Below are 22,180 nucleotides of genomic sequence, written 5' to 3' on the forward strand. Positions count from 1 at the left end.
GATAGGCAATACATGGTGGCCAGTATCAATGGTAGTGGAAAAACCCAAGAAAGCCCCAGAAACAACCACTGACTCACAAGAAGCTACTGACAAGCTTTCTCACATACCCACACTGGCTGAATGCGAGACTTGAACCATTGCAGACAGTGGTTTGTAATGACAAGTGCTTTAGATCACTTGGCCACTCATGGCCCCAGGTGGTTTGTAAAAACACATTTTGTATTTAAAAACTGGATACTGACGCAGCAATTAAACAATTAAAAACTTTGAAATTTACATGATTATCTTTATTATTTTAACAATTAAAAATGTAAATAAATACATTATACATAATAATATAAAGTAATCAAACTATTTATCTTTATTTCTTCATAAAGTTCTATCACTCAAAAGCAAATCTTGATTCCCTAAATTTCCATATATGATTAACACAGCCAATATCCTAATATGAAAACAGAGATCAGCATACATGTGCTGTAGTAATGTTATCAATTGGCATTTTGATAAATCCTCCAAGGAGTTTTCACAAGAACCACATTGACAAAAATAGCTCAGCAATATTATACCCAACCCCCACCCCACTTATATCCAATCTAACAGTAATATTCACAAAACTTTCACTGAAATTCAAGTGGACATCACAACATAGTATGGACAACGCTCCCACTTAAATTCAAATGGACAGTACAACATATATGGGCATTCTTATACGTGTAGTTTTGACATAACAAATATTGATGAATGGATGATAGGCAGAGTACAATACACAAAGGACGCATGGTCAGAATATAAGCTTGACTGGCCTTTAGCAAGGTGATCTTTGGTTAAAAAAAGCTTTTAAAACAAAACTGCTATCTCATGCAACCCTTACCTTGACTGTTCTGTTTGGCAAGTTTCTTTTGGGAGCGACCAAGACCCAAAGAATGCATCAACCTACGTATCAACCCTTCTGAAAAAATTAAACACAATTAGGTTGGACTGTTTCTTAAACACAACTAGATTGGACTGTCTCTTAAATACAAAACTTAACTAGACTTAGTATATGCAGTTGATTGCTGCCAGAGATAGATACCGAAACAATTTCTGGCCATGACAAAATATATAAACAATTTTCAAATATCCTTAACCGATTAAAAGAAAATAAGAATAACTCACATAACAAGTTAATTTTCGACATCTATATGCAAACACACATTTTGTATGGGAAACAGAAATAGATAAGTCTCTCAAAGACGGGACAGACTGTGCCACGGAGACATGCAGCTACGTACAGGTGTTTTAGTCAGCTGTAAAATTCCCCATTTTCTTGAGTGAACATCTATATTATTTTACCTAATTTGATGCAAATCCTTAACATCTGTATTATTTTACCTAATTTGATGCAGATCCTTAACATCTGTATTATTTTACCTAATTTGATGCAAATCCTTAACGTCTCTATTATTTTACCTAATTTGATGCAAATCCTTAATATCTGTATTATTTTACCTAATTTGATGAAATCCTTAATATCTATGTTATTTTACCTAATTTGATGCAAATCCTTAAGATCTATATTATTTTACCTAATTTGATGCAAATCCTTAACATCTGTGTTATTTTACCTAATTTGATGCAAATCCTTAATATCTATGTTATTTTACCTAATTTGATGCAAATCCTTAACATCTGTATTATTTTACCTAATTTGATGCAAATCCTTAATATCTGTGTTATTTTACCTAATTTGATGCAAATCCTTAACATCTGTTTTATTTTACCTAATTTGATGCAAATCCTTAATATCTATGTTATTTTACCTAATTTGATGCAAATCCTTAACATCTGTATTATTTTACCTAATTTGATGCAAATCCCTAATATCTGTGTGAATGTTCATGTATGTTATCTAGATGTACATTAAATTCCATCCCTGTGAAATATAATGTATTTATCTTTCTCAGACAGCTGATGTAATTTTCTATTTTACTACTGACACATTTTCACTCCTAAAATAAAAATATCTAGTTCATCTTGATATAGGTAATGATTTTCCTAATACATTGGAGTGTGTAAGGTACATTTACCTGACTACCTGACAATCTTGATATAGGTAATGATTTCCCTAATACACTGAAGTATGTAAGTCCATTTACCTGACAATCCTCATATAGGTAATGATTTTCCTGATACACTGGAGTGTGTAAAGTACATTTACCTGACAATCTTGATACAAAAATAGCAGTGTGAAAGACCATGAAACCTAAAAGATTGGCTTAAAGGTAGGAAAGGTCTTGACTGGAGATGTAGCACAAGATGAATATTCTGAACATATTAAAAATCTAAAGGGACAAATTTTATGAGCTCTATTTAGTTGTAAGTGTTGTACGTCATCTAAAGGGACAAATTTTATGAGCTCTATTTAGTTGTAACTGTTGTACGTCATCTAAAGGGACAAATTTTATGAGCTCTATTTAGTTGTAACTGTTGTACGTCATCTAAAGGGACAAATTTTATGAGCTCTATTTAGTTGTAACTGTTGTACGTCATCTAAAGGGACAAATTTTATGAGCTCTATTTAGTTGTAACTGTTGTACGTCATCTAAAGGGACACATTTTATGAGCTCTTTTTAGTTGTAGCTGTTGTACGCCATCTAAAGGGACACAGTTTATTAGCTATATTTAGTTGCAACTGTTGTACGTCATCTAAAGGGACAAATTTTATGAGTTCTATTTAGTTGTAACTGTTGTATGCTATATTCATTTACAGGTTAAAGTTGTCATGTGTTCTACTGAATATCTCTTACAATGTTAAATTCTGTAAAATGGTTCAGTCTGTTGTAAATGAACTTTTAAGTTTGTTATAATTTCTCTAAGAGAGCAGATTGTGTATTACAATACCATAGGGACTATGCAGTTGTTACATCTATTCTTTAAGCAGCGGAATAATTCATTTAGTATCTTCATTTCAAACAAATAATTCATTTATTAGATAAAATCATGAGCAATATCTAAACAAGTTTATTATTTATTCGTGTAAATCAAAATGAATTTATTTTTTATAAATATTTCCAGATTGAACCAATATAAAGTTTTAGTATTTCATCACTGCTGTAATAATTAGGAAAGACAGAAAAATCATATTAAATCATTAATACAGTTTATACAATTTACTACATGTACATTGTACTTAGAAAACATTTTATAAAACTAAACTTCACCATCTGTCTAAGAGTTCACTCGAAACTGATGAAATTGTCCTTTAATTTTGCTAACTTCGCCAATAGCTGCAAAAACCTGACACTTCTTTAGGTTTCCCACCTTACAGTATATAATGTGATATTGTCAAAATCACTTGTGAGAAATTTATTTGTTTTATTATTCACGTATTTTTCCCTGCAGAAAATAATTTAAAAAATGTATCCATTAACATGCGTCACTGAAAAGGCACTAATGGAAGTGATACAAAACCACTTACTTATCTTTAATTTCCGACGTGTGCGATAATTCGTAGAATTACACAAACCAGCCGCTCTGTCTATTTATATTGCTAGACACAATCGTGTAATTTCCGAATTGTTGCTTTATTCCAATTTGGAGCCTTATAAATGCAATAAAAGCAACACGTAATAATTAAAAAAAAAAAAAAAAAAAATTCATAAAACCTTATACAGAACAAGTGAATACATCCAACGGCCATCTTTGTAATCTATATTTGACCAGACTGAATGGCACGCGCTTGGAATGAAAGCGACACCTGGTGGACAAACTCGGTATAAAATTTCGTCGTCCTTTTCAGTCGTTGATAAATTATGTCTATAAAATGTATATTATTATTATTTACATATAAATAAATATATTATAAATAAATAGTATAAATAAATGTAAATCACTTAACAATATTAAAATGAACTTAATATAAATGTTATAACAACAAAAAACTGTTTTATTTATATGTAACTTCATATCAACATGACTAAATTGTCATGTTGACATTTTGTTTTCTAAATTTAAAATGAAATCTTTGAGAATTTTCAATAAATGAAGTTTGTAATTGTATTTATGACGTCATTAAAAGTTTTTAATGTCAATAAAATATAAGAAATATGAATTACCTTGATACACGGGACGGAATACAGTAATGTCACTACTCACACTGCATGTGGCATACAGACGTCCATTGTCCCAGAATATGGCTTGGAGACCCCATGGAATTCCGTGTGTGAAAATGGCGACAAGTTGACATGAAGCTGTAAGTTGATGAATACAGGAATCATCACGGACTCCATAGTTACATACGAAAATATTCCCGTCTTCATTTATAACGATTGATGTCGGCCATCGTAGACGTTTATGTTTGTATGTATATTTACATTGACTGGGATTCAAAATGTCGAATCCATATACACCAGTATTATCAGGGAATTTATCACCAGCATCACACGAGACATAAATCATGTTGTCTTTTGTTGTCACTCTACTCCGTCTGTACCCTTCACAAATCCGGTGAATTGTGTCAACATGTCCGTCTTTAAGTGACACAACACACCAGTACATCGTGTCCTGTTTTACACCAGTGACAACAAGACTGTCATTCAATCTGACAACACCATGATATTCATCCATTACTCCCTCTAGACGTAAAGTCCTGGTCGTTTTAATATCACGTGACATGTCTGTAGAATGAATGGCCATCATTTTTATCTGACCGTCTTGATGAAGGACACAAATTGTCATGGCGTCTATCAGACACATGTCACATGGCCATGACTCCAGTCTGTCTGACGATGCCAGGAATTTTCCATCATGGAGTCGATGTATCTTGACTTTATCCGTATTCCTGTCTAGGACGACTATCTTGTCTTGGCAGACGACAATAGAGATGTACAAGGGGGACTTGTCGGCTGTGGAAATAAAGTGATACATGAATACACATCTACACACAAATATTAAACATGTATAATTATATTAAAATATGAAATAACTTGTATATTTGCAGTGTGTAGGTACTAATACATTAATAATAATTTAATTAATTATATTTATGACTTTAAAAATTAATTCCTGTTAAATTTATTATACTTATTCTATTGTTCTAAATTTAGCTCTCACAAAAATGCGATGGTCATGGTGGTTGTCGTCGTATATATTACTAAATTTGCATATTTATATTTATTCATTGAAAGCAATAGAGTGAAGATCTTCATCACAATACCACGTAATAACTGATCACAAAACAGGGACACACACCAAAAATGAGGGGGGGGGGGTACATTTTTAAAATAAAAAAAAGGGATTTTAGTCAAAACTAGAAATAAAACGGATAGACCAGTTTTGCAAACAGAATAACGGCTGTCGATTTTAACGAGTACAACAATAACAAAGCATGATAGCACACTATATTAAACACAGCCAACTAAACTTACATTTGTTAATAAAACCAAAACAAAATTAGAAACACTTCGTTAGTTTACAACTATAATAGTAACACTTAAAAATTTCAATTCTGTTTCAAATTCCATTAAAAGCCGAAAAAATAGAGAAAATATAAAGAATTTAACCTGATGAATGCCAATTTTTTCATTCTTTGAAAAGTTGTTTAACCATATTATTGGAGTTGGCCATGCAAACGGGGAATCGCGGAGAAGGGCAGGTGAACGAAACTCACTAGATAATAATAATAATAACATAATAATAACATAATAATAATAATAATAATAATAATAAATCATTCATCTAACATTTCCCTGTCATACTCAACATTTAGTCGTTACCCTATATGTATGTACTACCCTGAGTATTTCAATGAAAGTCCCTGTTAATAAACGTCTTCATTCATTTACTTGTCTGCTGCATTTTCTTACATTGGTATGCCTGCCTTGAATTATGACGTCTGCACTGAAAAGAACGCTGACGGAAACATGCAACATGGAGAAACGTACTTATTTACAAATCCGCGAAGCCCGATGTACTAAAGTTTACATGACACAGGGGTCAAAACAGCGGTAGAGTTTTAGTATCGATGTTTGACAGAGTGCGTGTCTTCAACTGTCACACAAACTCCGATTGCAAAATAACTCTCTGGGAAAAATAAAAAAAGTCAGACAAACATAACGGAAAACAGATTATACACAAGTTTATGTTTTGAAGATTGCATTTATTGGTAAATTAGGCTACTTTTAATATAAAACAAAATATACATCGTCAGCTTTTAACCAAGTGGTTATCATGGTTGTTAATGGTGTTAAGTGCAAACTCCTGGCAAACATTTGCAGCTATCGAAGTAACAATTTTGTAAGATGTTTAAACATGGGCAGTGTAAATGTGTCTGGGGTTATCACTTTTTTGTATAGTAGTTCTGATGTTAATTTATCATCTTTTTCAAGAGAAATATTTACCAGGCCTGAAGTTCCGAACTCCATATATATAATTATCGATGTGTCGAGTTTTATTTCCCTAAAGGGTCTTGCACCATTTCATCATGTTCAAGAATAGTAGAGAATTAATCATGTCAAATGTCGTGCATGTAATTTCCGTTATGATTTTTCACGAAGACAACTGTTTGCGAAGAAAGTGGCTATTTTCAGGAGGAAAGTAAAGGCATTTTTAATTTTAAACGCGTGTATCAAGGCCGTATAATTCTCATGGATAAATTATTATGACGAGTTCCGTATATTCACGAAAATAAATCACTGGTCTTCCATGAGAAATACACTTTCATATCTGATGACGTGTGTTTTACTAACACAATTTATATACTTTTTCTTCGAGTTTCCCTTATCTCTTTACGTAACTTCACAGCAAATTTCTGACAAGCTAAAAGCAGTGTCGGTAATTTTGAGGTGGGGGGGGGGGGGGCATTTTTTAGATGCCCCCTGACATTACAAAATACCGTTTCCCAGTGGAATGTTCTGCAGCAATGTTACATTGTATATATTTTTACATATAGTTTTACACAACCTCTTTTAGAAAAACCGTAAACATTCATATATGTAATTAACACACATACACATGCACACACACACACACACACACACACACACATATATATATATATATATATATATATATATATATATATATATATATATATGCCATTTATAAATTCCACTTGGATATTACACAATATTTTATTTGAACATAATTATCCAATTGAGAAGATAGCATTCTCACTTCGATAAAGTCCAAATCTTTACAATAATTCAAAAAAATTACAAACATTGTGATTAACAAACTTTATACTGGCATTGTTCATTCTAAATTAAACTTTATAACTGAGCAAACTATTGTTACAGCAAATCATAATTTATTTTATTATACATACATAGTTTGGCAATATATTGCATAATACATATTACAAAACTTAGACTTAAACAAATTAAATTGCAAATTAAAATAAAAATGTCCAAGTTTAGGCAAAAGGCTCTCCCAGACACTTGGAACAGCGAAGGAAATGTACAGCGAAGCCAACACATTTTGTCATTGTTGTCGTCATTTGAAATGAATGTGTAATGTCCAATTCCATAACTCAGAAACTATAGGTAATGATAAAAACTGATTCGATTGAGTCTACGACGTCCTATTACCGCGTCATGCCTAATACCGCGTCATGCTTACCACCGCGTCCCATAACTCAGAAACTACAGGTAATGATGAATACGATTGATACTACGACGTATTAATACAGCGTCATGCCTATCACTGCGGTGTTTAAGCGTATACTACAACCGCTGTCATAATGCATCACATATTGTTACTGAATCATATCTTTAAAATCATCTACCGCTCTGGTGGTGTACTGGTTAGAGTGTCCGCCTCGGATGCGTGAAGTCGTAGGTTCGAACCCTGTCCGAGTCATACCCAAGACTTTTTTTTTTATAAAAATTATTCTAACAGCTGCTTTGCTAGGTGCCAAGCATTATGAGATTAGTGTTAGGACTGGGGCCTGCTGTCAGGATAATTTGACTGGGAGGGACATCATGCTGCATGTCTGCGACATGATGCCCCAGTGCTAGACCTCACTATAAACTGACTATTAGCTGCCTCATTGCAGACATCGTAGCGATATGATTGAAAAATTGTTTTAAGCTGCGTTAAATGTCCAAATCATAAACAAATACACTTTAGAATCATACATACATACATACATACATACATTTTATGATTATTTCTCTTTATATGTTAACGATAGTACAAGCAAAAATTTTACTCGTTTAACAATTCCAGTATAATATTCATCCCTTATACATTTTAGACTTGTCTTTTAAAATAAAGTTCAAATGACCCTTCTATTTCAAAATTATTTTAGCCGGGTATGAAATCGCATTCTGTTACGTTTTTCTCTTAATTCGTCATAGGTCACATCGCCGTAATAGAAGAAGCAAAACATAATTATAAAAAAATAAAAAAACTAGTTTTTGACACAACAGATTTCCAGCTTAAGAAGTTAAGTACATATTGGATGAGACTTGTTCGCCTGCCTTCCATATTGCTGACAAGTCTTCAAATATTACTAAATAATATTGAACTTAAAGTTCGTTCCGACTTCTGTGTGTCTGTTATTTCGTTTCTTTGCCAGTCTCGAGTAAAGAGCTACTCCATATACCAGCCAATCTTAATCCCCCGATTCCATCAATACATTAAATGGTAAAACCGATCAACAGAAGTGGAAGCTACGGTTTCAGGTAGATCAACCCGTGAGAAATAAACACATGCAAACGTTATTTGTTTCACAGCTTACGAAACACTATTATACGGCTTTACATAACAGTCAATCCGGGAATACGTTGCACACAGTTATACCCACTCTACCGTATCCCCTCGACAAAGGGTAATTGACACGGATTATTTTCTTATGCATACGAAATCTTTCTTATCAATATGTTTGCAAAACTACGGTGCCCTTTAAGTGATATCCATTATAAAGAAGTACTAAATCGAAAAACGACATATCTTGTTTAATGGAATTATTAGTATGTATGAAATCAAACAATATCGTTCTATCAAAACATAATGTGTCGATAAATAGAATAATATGGGTTGTCAATAATTGTGCACAACCGTCAATAGGGTTTCATCCTTTTGAGAAAGATCATTATATTGCCTGAGATATTCAATACTTATAATTGCTAATCGCACCGACGTTGACATATGACTTTGAGTCTATTACTTGTAGGCAAAAAAAAAAATTAAATAATTTTTTTAAAAAATTTTATTTTTTTATTTATTTTGCAGCCAGGAATATTAACTGAGTAATCTTTTATAACACAAATATGGCCCAAAAAATTATCATTTCTTTCCAAACAAATGGCCAAGTGAGTTTACTTCTTTGAAGATAACGAAGGCTATAAGAAATAGTTTAAATAACTAAAGGAGGTCTAACTCGAATCAGGAGAAATACAAGGAGAATAAAGAAATGTGAATCGAGCACAGCCTACCTATACATTTAAGGAACATATTACGAGAAACGACACAGATTAACACTTGAATAAAACATAGAATTTTTTTCTTAAACTAATATAGCACACTGTTCCGATCGCTAAAATTCTAAATTGAAAATAAATTAACGGATAAATAATATAAAATATATTATAATGTATTCTATACCCAAAGAATTGAAATAAGATAACTGGGGGAAAATTCTGACTTATACTTGCTGTCTCAAACATACAGAAAATATAGCATACACACAATATAGCATTAACACAAATAGCAAACACTGAGACTTAGGGGACCTGTAACAATACATTTGTTATAATAAAATTCTTTTTAAATTAAACATACAATATATCTAAGGGGGAAACATACAAACATAAAATACGTTCTATATTTTTTTGGAATGGGGGCATCTGTCTGGTGCCACCCACCAACCCCCCAGAAAAGGATCTTGCCTGACTCACCAAAATAGAGAGAGTAGGTAGGGGGCACCTTTCGCATATTTTGATATTTAAAAATAATTTTGTTTTACAACCTAATTATAGGTTTAAGAAAAAAAAAACAACAGCAACAAAAGCAAGCATTAAATAAATTACAGTATGTGTGTGCCTCATAAACAAGAAAATTACCTTATAATTTCTACAGATTATTGCGAATTTGTATCACTGATATTATGAACACTGTGGATAAATCCCACGGAAAGTGTACACATACCGTTACAACTATCCAAGTTATAGTAGGCTACATGGTTAAGGTTCAGTTTCAAATAAGTTTTCTCTCTCACTCCAGATTCCTACGTACTCTGTCCTTTATGAATGAGGTGGGTGGCTGGAAATTCTTAATATTTGTATCGTTATTTTCGTACGTCACTGGTGATTAATCAGTGATCAATGGAAATTCGTGACTGATCGATAGAGTTGATGACAGGGGTAGAAACAATGTTTATAAATGCCATAGGCGGATTAAAATTTAATAAACAATACCTTACACACGCACGTGTGTATGTGTGATATGGTCCAACCACAGGAGTCTGACCTTCTGGTTGACGATAAAACGTGACTTCTGTGGTCCAAGCGACATCGAACTGGCTGGAGGTCAAGGTGTTAAATGCGTTTATGAGCCTCAAATGTCCAAATAATACCATGTACAATGGTGGACACAACCCATGATTGACGGTTTGGTGGGTGGGAGATTATTCAACCTCTAACTCTACACATGTCAAAATAAAAGCGTATTCTTGTACTGGATAATGACCCTGGTTGACGGTGGGGTGGGCAGGGCAATTACCGACCCATTGTCAAACTAATATCGTTTTTATAATATTCACATATAAATCTAAATATTTTGATCATCGAACCATATTAGACCTAGAAATATGAGGCGCCATTTTACTCTTTTTCCTTATTTTATGCTATTATATATATCTTGTGATATCATTTCATTTTATTATATCAAATAACTAAATTTGTAGTTAATATTTGACGAGCATAAAATCTTAATTAATTAGTGTACATGAAATTCACAAATTTAAGTTTAGTCGCGAGTTTTTTCTTCACACTTGAATTCTCTTTTCAATATTGGGAAATAACGCCTATATCCAACATATTTAACTCAGTTCGAACGGAATTTAAATCATTCATTAGACAAATTTAAGATATGCATCTAATTTATAAAACAATACATTGAAAGAAATAATAATATATTGAATTTGAAGTTATGCTATCATACACGAGAGTATGTATATCATACACCGAATGCATTATACAGCATACAATAACACTGGTCAACAGTGAAATCATTACTGACTTGAAAAGGCCCTAATCTGTAGTATTTTGGTGTGGCGAACACGAATATAACCGTGAAAAATTTGTATTGGGTCTCGTTTTGAAGATATTCATATACCTCATTTTCTATGTTTCACTGTGTAAATTTCTCCAGTAGGACTGCAGCAACATCCGGAATAATGATGTAACATTGCATAATACCATCATGCTCACATCATCCACAGTTGATTGCATCATTTTCTGATGCAATGCAATACTAATGCCATGCGGCTGCTGAAGTAAGTTGACGTCAGCAGTGTACTATACATGTGTAGGCCTATTATACTAATGCCAGGCGGCTGCTGAAGCTGACGTAAGCAGTGTACTATATAAAGCCCAATCAGATAGGTTCAGCATTTAAAATATTTTAGACGTTGTGCGAGACAGTTCAAGCTACTGTTACATAAAACTTATTATTTTATCCATTTACGTACAATAAAGAACAGTAATGCCTCGAAAGTGTGTTAATACCGCGGACAATTTTTGCTATATTTGTGGGGAAGTGACATTTGCCAACCAGAAGAAAAGTATCAATTCTCAAGTGAAGAAGGCATATCATCTTTACTTCGGATGCAAGGTTGGTGACCAAGACAAGCCTTGGGCTCCGCATATATGCTGTGCTACATGTACAACACAGCTTTCACAGTGGTTGAATTGCAAAAGGTCATCAATGCCGTTTGCAGTCCCAATGGTGTGGAGAGAGCCAAGCAACCACCTAAATGACTGTTACTTCTGCTTGGTTCCTCCTCTTTCCGGCGGAATAACGAAGCGAAAGAAGTCGAGAATAGTCTACCCAAACATTCCGTCTGCATTGAGACCAGTTCCACATGGTGAGGGACTTCCTATTCCAGAACCTCCAGCAGAATATTCTCTTGATTCATCTGATGAAGACAAAGGTGAGTCGACCTGTTCTTCTCCTGGTCCATCAGCATGCAGTGATCCAGATTTTCACTGTGGTGCATCATCAACCCCACACAGAATAACACAGGAAGAACTAAATGACCTGATTCGTGATTTGGACTTATCAAAGAACAAGGCAGAATTGCTAGGATCAAGACTCCAACAATGGAATCTTCTAGAAGAAGATGTCACAATTACTGCATATCGAAAGCGCCACCAGCAATTGGAGCCTTTCTTCAGAAAGGAAAGTAATCTGATATTCTGTTCCGATATTGAGGGCCTCATGAATGCTTTAAAAATCACTCATGACCCACAAGAATGGAGACTATTTGTGGACTCTTCGAAACTGAGTCTCAAGGCTGTGCTTTTGCACAATGGAAACATTCTTCCATCTATTCCAGTAGCGTATGCTATCCACATGAAAGAGACATACGATAACTTAAGGCAGCTACTGAATTCCATTGAGTATAACAAGTACAGCTGGCACCTCTGTGGTGATTTGAAGGTAGTTGCCCTTTTAATGGGACTGCAGCAAGGATATACAAAATACATGTGTTTCTTATGCGAGTGGGATAGCCGAGCAAGGGAAATGCACTACATGAGGAAGGAATGGACTCACAGGCAGAATGTAGCCATTGGAGAGAAGAATATCCAACACCCAGCTCTGGTTGAGGCTCAGAAAATCTTGCTACCACCCCTTCACATCAAACTAGGTTTGATGAAGAACTTCGTGAAAGCCATTGACCGGACTTTGCCAGCATTCCGATACCTGCATGAAAAATTCCCTCGACTCAGCGAAGCAAAGATTAAAGAGGGAGTTTTTGTGGGTCCTCAGATTCGAGAGCTTTTCAAAGATGACCGGTTCAACAACTTGCTGGAAGGTGACGCGAAACAAGCATGGAATGCTTTTCGCCTAGTTTCTACAAACTTCCTCGGAAATGTTAGGGCAGAAAACTATAAGGAACTAGTAGAAGACATGTTGATGAAGTATAAGAAACTTGGCTGCAATATGTCTCTAAAGATTCACTTCCTTCATTCCCATTTGGATTTCTTTCCTAGCAACTGTGGTATTGTTAGTGATGAACACGGCGAACGTTTTCATCAAGATATCGCAACAATGGAACAAAGATACCAGGGAAAATGGTCCACTACAATGCTGGCTGACTACTGCTGGACACTCCTCAGAGATGCTCCCGAACAGCTGTACAAGAGACAGGCGAAGAAATCTAAGATGTAGTCAATGACTTGATTTTTTATAGGTAGGCTATTACAGTTGACCTTTTACTATTGGAATGCATTTCGTTATGTAAACATTAATTTCTTGCAGATTACAAAAAAACTAGAGCCAATTTTGCAATTTGACTGTCATATTCGTGTTCAGCACATAAAAATTGATAAGAATTGACTAATTTTATTTCAGTAACATGACTTTTGTAAAAATTTGTTGTCCAGTGTAATAAAACGGCACCTCATATGATTACACGGTCAATGCAGTCTTATGCTGCCATCTTCCGGACATATGCTTGTGATAAATAAAAATGTTAATAACAATACAATTTTGAGATTTATGCCAACAAATTAGACTATAGACTAAATTATACTGGATTTGGAGGACAGGATTTCTTTTACGCACGATCTTGCAAAACATGTTCTTGGAGACCTTAGCTAGAACATTATTCCTCAACGTAATTCTACTCAAATATGAACAAAATGAGACTCTTTGATTTAGATGTTTGTTAGTTTTATTCTTGTGACGTCTAATTTCGAATTTTTTAATAACGCGCATGCATAAAATCTGTATGTTTTCTTGAATCTACTTTGTGCCAGAGACAAACAACACATCTGTTTGGGGATGCTTTATCAATAAAATTGTCGTCATCGTTACAAGTCTTCTTTGTGTTCATAATATCTATATTCCGTAAGAACAACTTCTAGATTGAGATCATAACAAGAAAGGTAGTCTGAACATCGTCCGTGGGAGAAAAAAAAATACATAAATATTTGACTATTTTCTTACAAAAATCTAATACCTCTCCAAAGGGCAGATATTTTGGCGCAATACATAAAGGTAAATCATTCTTTAAGCTCGGTAAAAACGAAACATAGCATTGCGGTGGTAAGATTACCTGCCAACAGTGACAAGAGCATGTTCATACCTGTCACCATGCAGTCACAATCGCTATCAGTCGGTTCATATTGCATATGAATAAACATTATTTAGGAACACACTACACTGAACAAAGAGAGTAGGTTCAGTTATTGATCTCTTTTATATGTGTATGTATAACCACCAGACTATGTCATCATACAGAAAGCCAGTATAATAGGTGTCATGGTGAAAGCTTACACGCATGACCAATGAACAGACTTGCATTGCAGCCAGTTGGAATATCAAATTACCAAAACATGAGCTTATGGTTTTACATTATAGTTTTAAGGTTGCTTCAATATTTAGGCTTAGCCAACTCTGATGTGTTTCCCATTGGCTGTTGTATTGCTAGTACACACGGTCATTCCTGTATTTCCTTTATAATATATGTATTAAAAACATCTGTATGCAGGGTATGACAATATTTACTGACAGATTCCATTAAGTATGCCGACAATATATAATGACAGAGTATGAAACTAAGTTCGAAATTCAAAGCATTCACTTAAATATTCGAATAAATATGCCAGACTTATGTAACAAAGACTACGAAAATATGAAATTATTAACTGTCATATTCCATTAGGTATGTCAGACCTTAGGAAACAAATGAGTATAAAATAGAAACTAACATTTTCCACCATGTAATGAACATAGTACAAGTATCCGTATGCAGATTGTGAAAATATTCATTGACAAACTCCATTGGATTTTTATAAGTAACTTATGGATCACTTACTGTTTTTTTCTAGTGTCAGAGTCCCAACCTTGGCAAGACTGTAACCAACTTTTTTCTCTCCTCCTGTAGCCATTTTATCTTTTTTTATATGATTGTGCTTCTGGGTTATTCACTCCAAGTGAAATGAGTTTTCAATCTAACACAATGCTGACAGGATGACTGGGCTGCAAAAATAGACAGGACTATTCTAGCCGTGTCGATGTAATATAAATAATTAATATTTAGTTTATGAATTATTGTACAGAGATCAACTTGCTTGTAAAATGAAATATCTATACAAATGAAATCGTGTAAACATTTTGGTATGTAAAGAGCTTATCAAAGCTGCAATTACATACTCTTTTTTTACACGCAAAATGTAATCATATTTATGTTCCCTATTCATCTTAGTGTTTTATGATATTAGTGAAATTGTGCCATCTTAGACGTGTTGTGTAATCTTAGTGGTTTTGTGTGATCTTAGAGGTGTACTGTGATCTTAGTGATTATGTGTGGTCTTAGAGGTGCACTGTGATCTTAGTGGTTTTGTGTGATCTTATAGGTGTTTTGTGCTTTTAGTGGTTTTGTGTGATCTTAGAGGTGTACTGTGATCTTAGTGATTTTGTTTGATTTTAGAGGAGTTGTGTGATCGTAGAAGCGTTGCGTGATCTTAGAGGTGTTGTGTGATTTGTGGTCTTGTGCCATCTTAGAGGTGTTGTGTGATCTTAGTAGTTTTGTGTGATTTTATAGGTGTTGTGTGATCTTAGAGGTGTTTTGTGATCTTGGTGATTTTCTGCCATCCTAGATGTGTTGTGTGATCTTATTGGTGCTGCCTGATCTTAGAGGTGGTATGTGATCTTAGCGGTTTTGTGTGATTTTAGAGGTTTTGTTTGATCCTAAAGAAAATGTGCCATCTCACAGTTGTTGTGTAATTTTAGAGGTGTTGTGTGATCTTAAAAGTGCTGTGTGATCTTCATGGTTTTGTGTGATCTTCATGGTTTTGTGTGATCTTAGAGGTTGTGTGTGATTTTAGTGGTTTTGTGTGATTTTTGAGGTGTTGTGTGATCTTGTGCATTCTTACAGTTGTTGTGTGATCTTCATGGTTTTGTGTGGTCTTGGAGGTGTTGTGTGATTTTATTGGATTTGTGCGATCTTAGTGATGTTGTGTGATCTTAGTGATCTTGTGCCATCTTAGAGGTGTTGTGTGATTTTAATGGTTGTATGTGATCTTAGAGGTGTTGTGTGATCTTAGTGGATTTGTGTGATCTTAGATGTGTTGTTTAATCTTAGTGATCTTGTGCCATATTAAAGTTGTGACATATTAGTGGTTTTATGTAATCTTAGAGGTGTTGTGTGATCTTAGTTGATGTATGTGATTATAAAGGTGTTGTGTGATCATAGTGGTTATATGTGATCATAGTGGTTTTATGTGATCTTAGTGATCTTTTGCCATCTTAAAGGTGTTGTTTGATCTTAGAAGTGTTGTGTGATCTTCTTGGTTTTGTGTTACCTTAGAGGTGTTGTGTGATTTTATTGGTTTTTATGTGATTTTTGAGGTGTTGTGTGATCTTAGTGATTTTCTGCCATCTTAGAGGTATTGTGTGATCTTAATGTTTTTATGTGATCTTAAAGGTGTTGTGTGATCCTAGTGGTTTTGTGTGATTTTAAGGTAGTTGTTTGATCGTAGCAGTTTTATTTGATCTTAGAGGTCTTCTGCCATCGTAGAGGTGTTGTGTGATCTTAACAGTTTTGTGTGATCTTAGTAGATTTATGTGGTTTTAGAGGTGTTGTGTGCTTTTAGTGGTTTTGTGTGATCTTAGAGGTGTACTGTGATCTTAGTGATTTTGTTTGATTTTAGAGGAGTTGTGTGATCGTAGAAGCGTTGCGTGATCTTAGAGGTGTTGTGTGATTTGTGGTCTTGTGCCATCTTAGAGGTGTTGTGTGATCTTAGTAGTTTTGTGTGATCTTATAGGTGTTGTGTGATCTTAGAGGTGTTTTGTGATCTTGGTGATTTTCTGCCATCCTAGATGTGTTGTGTGATCTTATTGGTGCTGCGTGATCTTAGAGGTGGTATGTGATCTTAGCGGTTTTGTGTGATTTTAGAGGTTTTGTGTGATCCTAAAGAAAATGTGCCATCTCACAGTTGTTGTGTAATTTTAGAGGTGTTGTGTGATCTTAAAAGTGCTGTGTGATCTTCATGGTTTTGTGTGATCTTCATGGTTTTGTGTGATCTTAGAGGTTGTGTGTGATTTTAGTGGTTTTGTGTGATTTTTGAGGTGTTGTGTGATCTTGTGCATTCTTACAGTTGTTGTGTGATCTTCATGGTTTTGTGTGGTCTTGGAGGTGTTGTGTGATTTTATTGGATTTGTGCGATCTTAGTGATGTTGTGTGATCTTAGTGATCTTGTGCCATCTTAGAGGTGTTGCGTGATTTTAATGGTTGTATGTGATCTTAGAGGTGTTGTGTGATCTTAGTGATCTTGTGCCATCTTAGAGGTGTTGCGTGATTTTAATAGTTTTATGTGATCTTAGAGGTGTTGTGTGATTTTATTGGTTGTATGTGATCTTAGAGTTGTTGTGTGATCTTAGTGGATTTGTGTGATCTTAGATGTGTTGCTTGATCTTAGTGATCTTTTGCCATATTAAAGTTGCGTTATCTTAGTCTTTTTTGTGTGATCTTAGAGGTGTTGTGTGATCATAGTTAATTTATGTGATCATAGAGGTGTTGTGTTATCTTAGTGGTTTAGGTGATCTTAGTTATCTTGTGCCATCGTAGAGGTGTTGCGTGTTCTTAGTAGTGTTTTGTGATCTTAGTGGTTTTGTCTGATCTTAGAGGTGTTGTGTGATCTTAGTGGATTTGTGTGATCTTAGAGGTGTTATTTGATCTTAGTGATCTTGTGCCATATTAAAGTTGTGACATATTAGTGGTTTTATGTAATCTTAGAGGTGTTGTGTGATCATAGTGGTTTTATGTGATCTTAGTGATCTTTTGCCATCTTAAAGGTGTTGTTTGATCTTAGAGGTGTTGTGTGATCTTCTTGGTTTTGTGTTACCTTAGAGGTGTTGTGTGATTTTATTGGTTTTTATGTGATTGTTGAGGTGTTGTGTGATCTTAGTGATTTTCTGCCATCTTAGAGGTATTGTGTGATCTTAATGTTTTTATGTGATCTTAGAGGTGTTGTGTGATCCTAGTGGTTTTGTGTGATTTTAAGGTAGTTGTTTGATCGTAGCAGTTTTATTTGATCTTAGAGGTCTTCTGCCATCGTAGAGGTGTTGTGTGATCTTAACAGTTTTGTGTGATCTTAGTAGATTTATGTGGTTTTAGAGGTGGTGTGTGATCTTAGAGGTGTTGTGTGATCTTAGTTGTTTTATGTTATCTTAGAGGTGGTGTGTGATCTTAGAAGTCTTGTGCCATCGGAGAAGTACTGTGTGACCTTAGTAGTTTTGTGTTATCTTAGTAGTCTTATGTGGTCGTAGAGGTGGTGTGTGATCTTAGAGGTGTTGTATGATCTTTGTGGTTTTGTGCTGCCCTAGATGTGTTATGTGATCTTAGTTGTTTTATTTGAACTTAGAGGTGTACTGTGATCTTACTGGTTTTATGTGATCGTAGAGGTGGCGTGTGATCTTATAGGTGTAGAGTGATCTTAGTGGTTTTGTGTGATCTTAGAGGTGTAGAGTGATCTTAGAGGTCTTGTGTATCTAAATGATATTGTACATATTAGATTAGCTAATATTTACAATGACTGGACGAAGCATTGTGCCTTTGTTTTTGGGGAGTTATTGGTTAGTGTTAATAATGTAGGTGTGGAGTTATTGGTGAGTACAGATACTGTAGATGGGGAGTTAGAGGTGGGAAAATACTATAGATTTAGAGTTAGTGGGTGTAAATGATGTGGATGGCGAGATCAGTTTAAGGGGTAAATACTGAATTATATCAGTTAATTAGCGGTAGGTAGATGAGGAGTTAGTGAGATATGTAAATACAATGATTATGGAGTTAATGGTGGGTATAGATAATGTAGATGCGTAGTTAGAGGTGGGAAAATACTATAGATTTAGAGTTAGTGGGTGTAAATGATGTGGATGGGGAGATCAGTTTTAGAAGTAAATACTAAATTATATGAGTTAATTAGCGGTGGGTGTAAATGATGTAGATGAGGAGTTAGTGACATGTGTAAATACAATGAATATGGAGCTAATGGTGGTGGTGGTGTGTGTGTGTGTTATTTGGATTTTTAACATAGCTTCAACAAATTTTCAGTCCTATCGCTACGATGTCTGCAGTGTGGCACTTTATAGTGGTGTGTGTAAATAGTGTAGATACAAAGTTAGTGGAGTGTGTAAATAGTTATAGGGGGAGTTAGTGGTGTGTGTAAATAGTGTAGATGTTGAGTTAGTGGTGTGTGTAAAAAGTGAAGATGGAATGTTAGTGGAGTGTGTAAATAGTTAGAGGGGAGTTATTGTGGGTGTAAATAGTGTAGCTGGTGAGTAAGTGGTGTGTGTGTAAATTGTGTAGATGGGAAGTTAGTGATGAGCGTAAATACTATAGATGGGGAGTTATTGGTGTGTGTAAATAGTGTAGATGTAGAGTGATTTGGGTGTGTAAATAATGTAGATGGAGAGTTAGTGGAATGTGTAAATAGTGTAGAGGGGAAATTAGTGATCTGTGTAAATTGTGTTGATGGAGAGTTAGTGTTGTGTGTAAATAGTGCTGATGGAGATTAATTGTGTGTGGCAATAGTGTAGAAGGGGTTAGTGATGTGTGTCAATAGTGTAGATGGGAAGTTAGTTGTGTGTGTAAATAGTGTAGATAGAGAGTTATGGGTGTGTGCAAGTGGTGTAGGCGGAGAGTTCGTGGAGTGTGTAAATAGTGTAGATGGGGAGTTCGTGTGGTGTGTAAATAGTGTAGATTGAGAGTTAGTGGAGGATGCAAATAGTGTATATGGGGAGTTAGTGGTTATTGAAATAGTGTAGATGGTTAATTAGTCGTGTGAGAGAATAATGTAGATGGAGAGTTAGTGGAGCTTGCATATTGTGTAGAGGAGGAGTGAGTGATGTGTGTAAATAGTGTAGATGGGGAGTTAGTGGAGTTTGTAAATAGTGTAGAGGGGAGTTAGTGAAGTTTGTAAATAGTGTAGAGGGGAGTTAGTGGTGTGTGTAAATAGTGTTGATGGGGAGTTATTGATGTAAGTAGTATAGCTGGGGAGTTAATGGTATGTGCAAATAGTGTAGAGGTGGTTAATGCTGTGTGTAAGTAAAGTACATGGAGAGTTAGTGGATTGTGTAAATAGTGTAGATGGAGAGTTAGTGAAGTTTGTAAATAGCGTAGAGGGGAGTTAGTGGTGTGTGTAAATAATGTAGATAGAGTGTGTAAATAGTGTAGATGGAGAGTCTGTGGAGTTTCTAAATAGCGTAGAGGAGAAGTTATTGGTGTTTGTAAATATTGTATATGGAGTGTTAGTGGCCTTTGTAAATAGTGTATAGGGGTTGTTAGTGGTGTATAAATAGTGTAGATGGAGAGCGAGTGGAGTGTGTATGTAGTGGAGAAGTAGAGTTAGTGGAGTGTGCAAATAGTGTAGATAGGGAGTTAGTGGTTTGTGTAAAAAATGTATATGGAGAGTTAGTGGAGTGTGTAACTAATTTGGGGGGAGTTAGTGTTGTGTGTAAATAGTGTAGATGGAGAGTTAGTGGTGTGTGTAAATAGTGTAGATGGAGAGTTAGTGGTGTGTGTAAATAATGTAGATGGAGAGTCAGTGGAGTGTGTAAATAGTGTAGAGCAGGAGTTATTGATGTATGTAAATATTGTATATGGAGTGTTAGTGGCGTTTGTAAATAGTGTAGAGGGGTTGTTAGTGGTGTGTAAATAGTGTAGATGGAGAGCGAGTGGAGTGTAAATAGTGGAGATGTGAAGTTAGTGGTGTGTGTACATAGTGTAGATGGAGAGTTAGTGGAGTGTGTAAATAGTGTAGATAGGCAGTTAGTGGTTTGTGTAAATAATATATATGGAAAGTTAGTGGAGTGTGTAAATAATTTGGGGGTAGTTAGTGTTGTATGTAAATAGTGTAGAGGGAGAGTTAGTGATGTATGTAAATAAGTAGATGGGGTGTTGGTGGTGAGTATAATAATAGAGGAGGTTAGCAATCAGTGTCAATACCAGTAATGATTTCTTTTAAAGAATCTTCATTTGCTCTTATTGACCTCATAAGTCACAGGAAATGACGTGCACATGGTATTTTTACCTTATGATCGCACTTGCTAAAAATAAACAACTTTTTGTGCATTAAATAACCTACGTGTGAGTTAAATGGGATTTAGTATGTGAACATCTGACTCACTGAGACTGTTCAGCTCTCTGTATTATCAATAACATCTGTTTGAAAACAAAAACTCTGTGAATTTAATTGATAATGTATCATTAACTGAACAACTCTTGGAGAGACTAGTGTCGTTGACATTGATTTGAATAAATGTAGGACTCTGCACATTCAGTACAACGTTATTCCATTTTCATGCATTGACTCAATAAAAAATGTTTCATAAAAATAAATAGTAGACTAATACTTACAGAATATCTATAAATCCTTAAAATGCAACTTTCCGAAGTTCACCATTCGGTGTTCTATGTAATGAATGTACTTGTCTCCAAGCAAATTCTTGTTATCATACACAAAACCAACCAATCATTACATGACAACAAGCCATGTTATTAAGTGTTGACCGTATCTGGCAAGCTATTGGCGTGTACAGACAAATACTACAATGGATATTCAACTGACTTAGTTACAACATGCTTATCTCTTCCTTCAGGTTTACTTGAGTGAACAACATGGCTGATAGAGAGAATAACTCTGAAAAATAAATAAATTCAAATAATAATGGAAATGTGTAGTGCTGGCATGCAAGTATCAGTGTGTAATAGTAGTTACCTAAGTCTAGGTTTCCGTCAAGTTAGTTATACAGGTAGGTAGCTCAGGGGAGTGTGTTTTGGGTTGTGGGATTTTAATGTAGATTTATCGATTATAGTCATATCGCTACTATGTCAGCAGTGTGGCAGTTTATAGTGACGTCTAGCACTGGGGCATTACGCCGCAGACATGTAGCAGGTGCTAGTGAGAGGCAGCTGCTAAGTACCACTTTTATAAACCAATTGTATGATTCTGCTGGGTTCAAACCCACG

The 22,180-nt window shown here is 34.9% G+C and overlaps 1 protein-coding gene across 1 annotated transcript in view; it reads right to left on the reverse strand.

Annotated features, from left to right (window-relative positions):
• The window catches only part of LOC149772534 (uncharacterized), an 88,252-nt gene extending 66,639 nt beyond the window's left edge, over nucleotides 1–21,613 (reverse strand). Inside the window, exons 1-4 of the mRNA XM_089947652.1 lie at nucleotides 21,569–21,613; nucleotides 15,026–15,189; nucleotides 4,095–4,883; nucleotides 872–949 (exon numbers count right to left, since the gene is read on the reverse strand). Of these exons, the coding sequence (XP_089803778.1) occupies nucleotides 872–949; nucleotides 4,095–4,883; nucleotides 15,026–15,098 (940 nt within the window). The 5' untranslated portion in view covers nucleotides 15,099–15,189; nucleotides 21,569–21,613. The remainder of the gene's footprint in view (nucleotides 1–871; nucleotides 950–4,094; nucleotides 4,884–15,025; nucleotides 15,190–21,568) is intronic.
• Between the last annotated feature and the right edge of the window lie 567 nt (nucleotides 21,614–22,180).

The sequence above is a fragment of the Sinohyriopsis cumingii genome, unplaced genomic scaffold, assembly GCF_028554795.1.
Source record: "Sinohyriopsis cumingii isolate HCF-2022 unplaced genomic scaffold, ASM2855479v2 utg001397l, whole genome shotgun sequence".
Lineage (NCBI taxonomy): Eukaryota > Metazoa > Mollusca > Bivalvia > Unionida > Unionidae > Sinohyriopsis > Sinohyriopsis cumingii.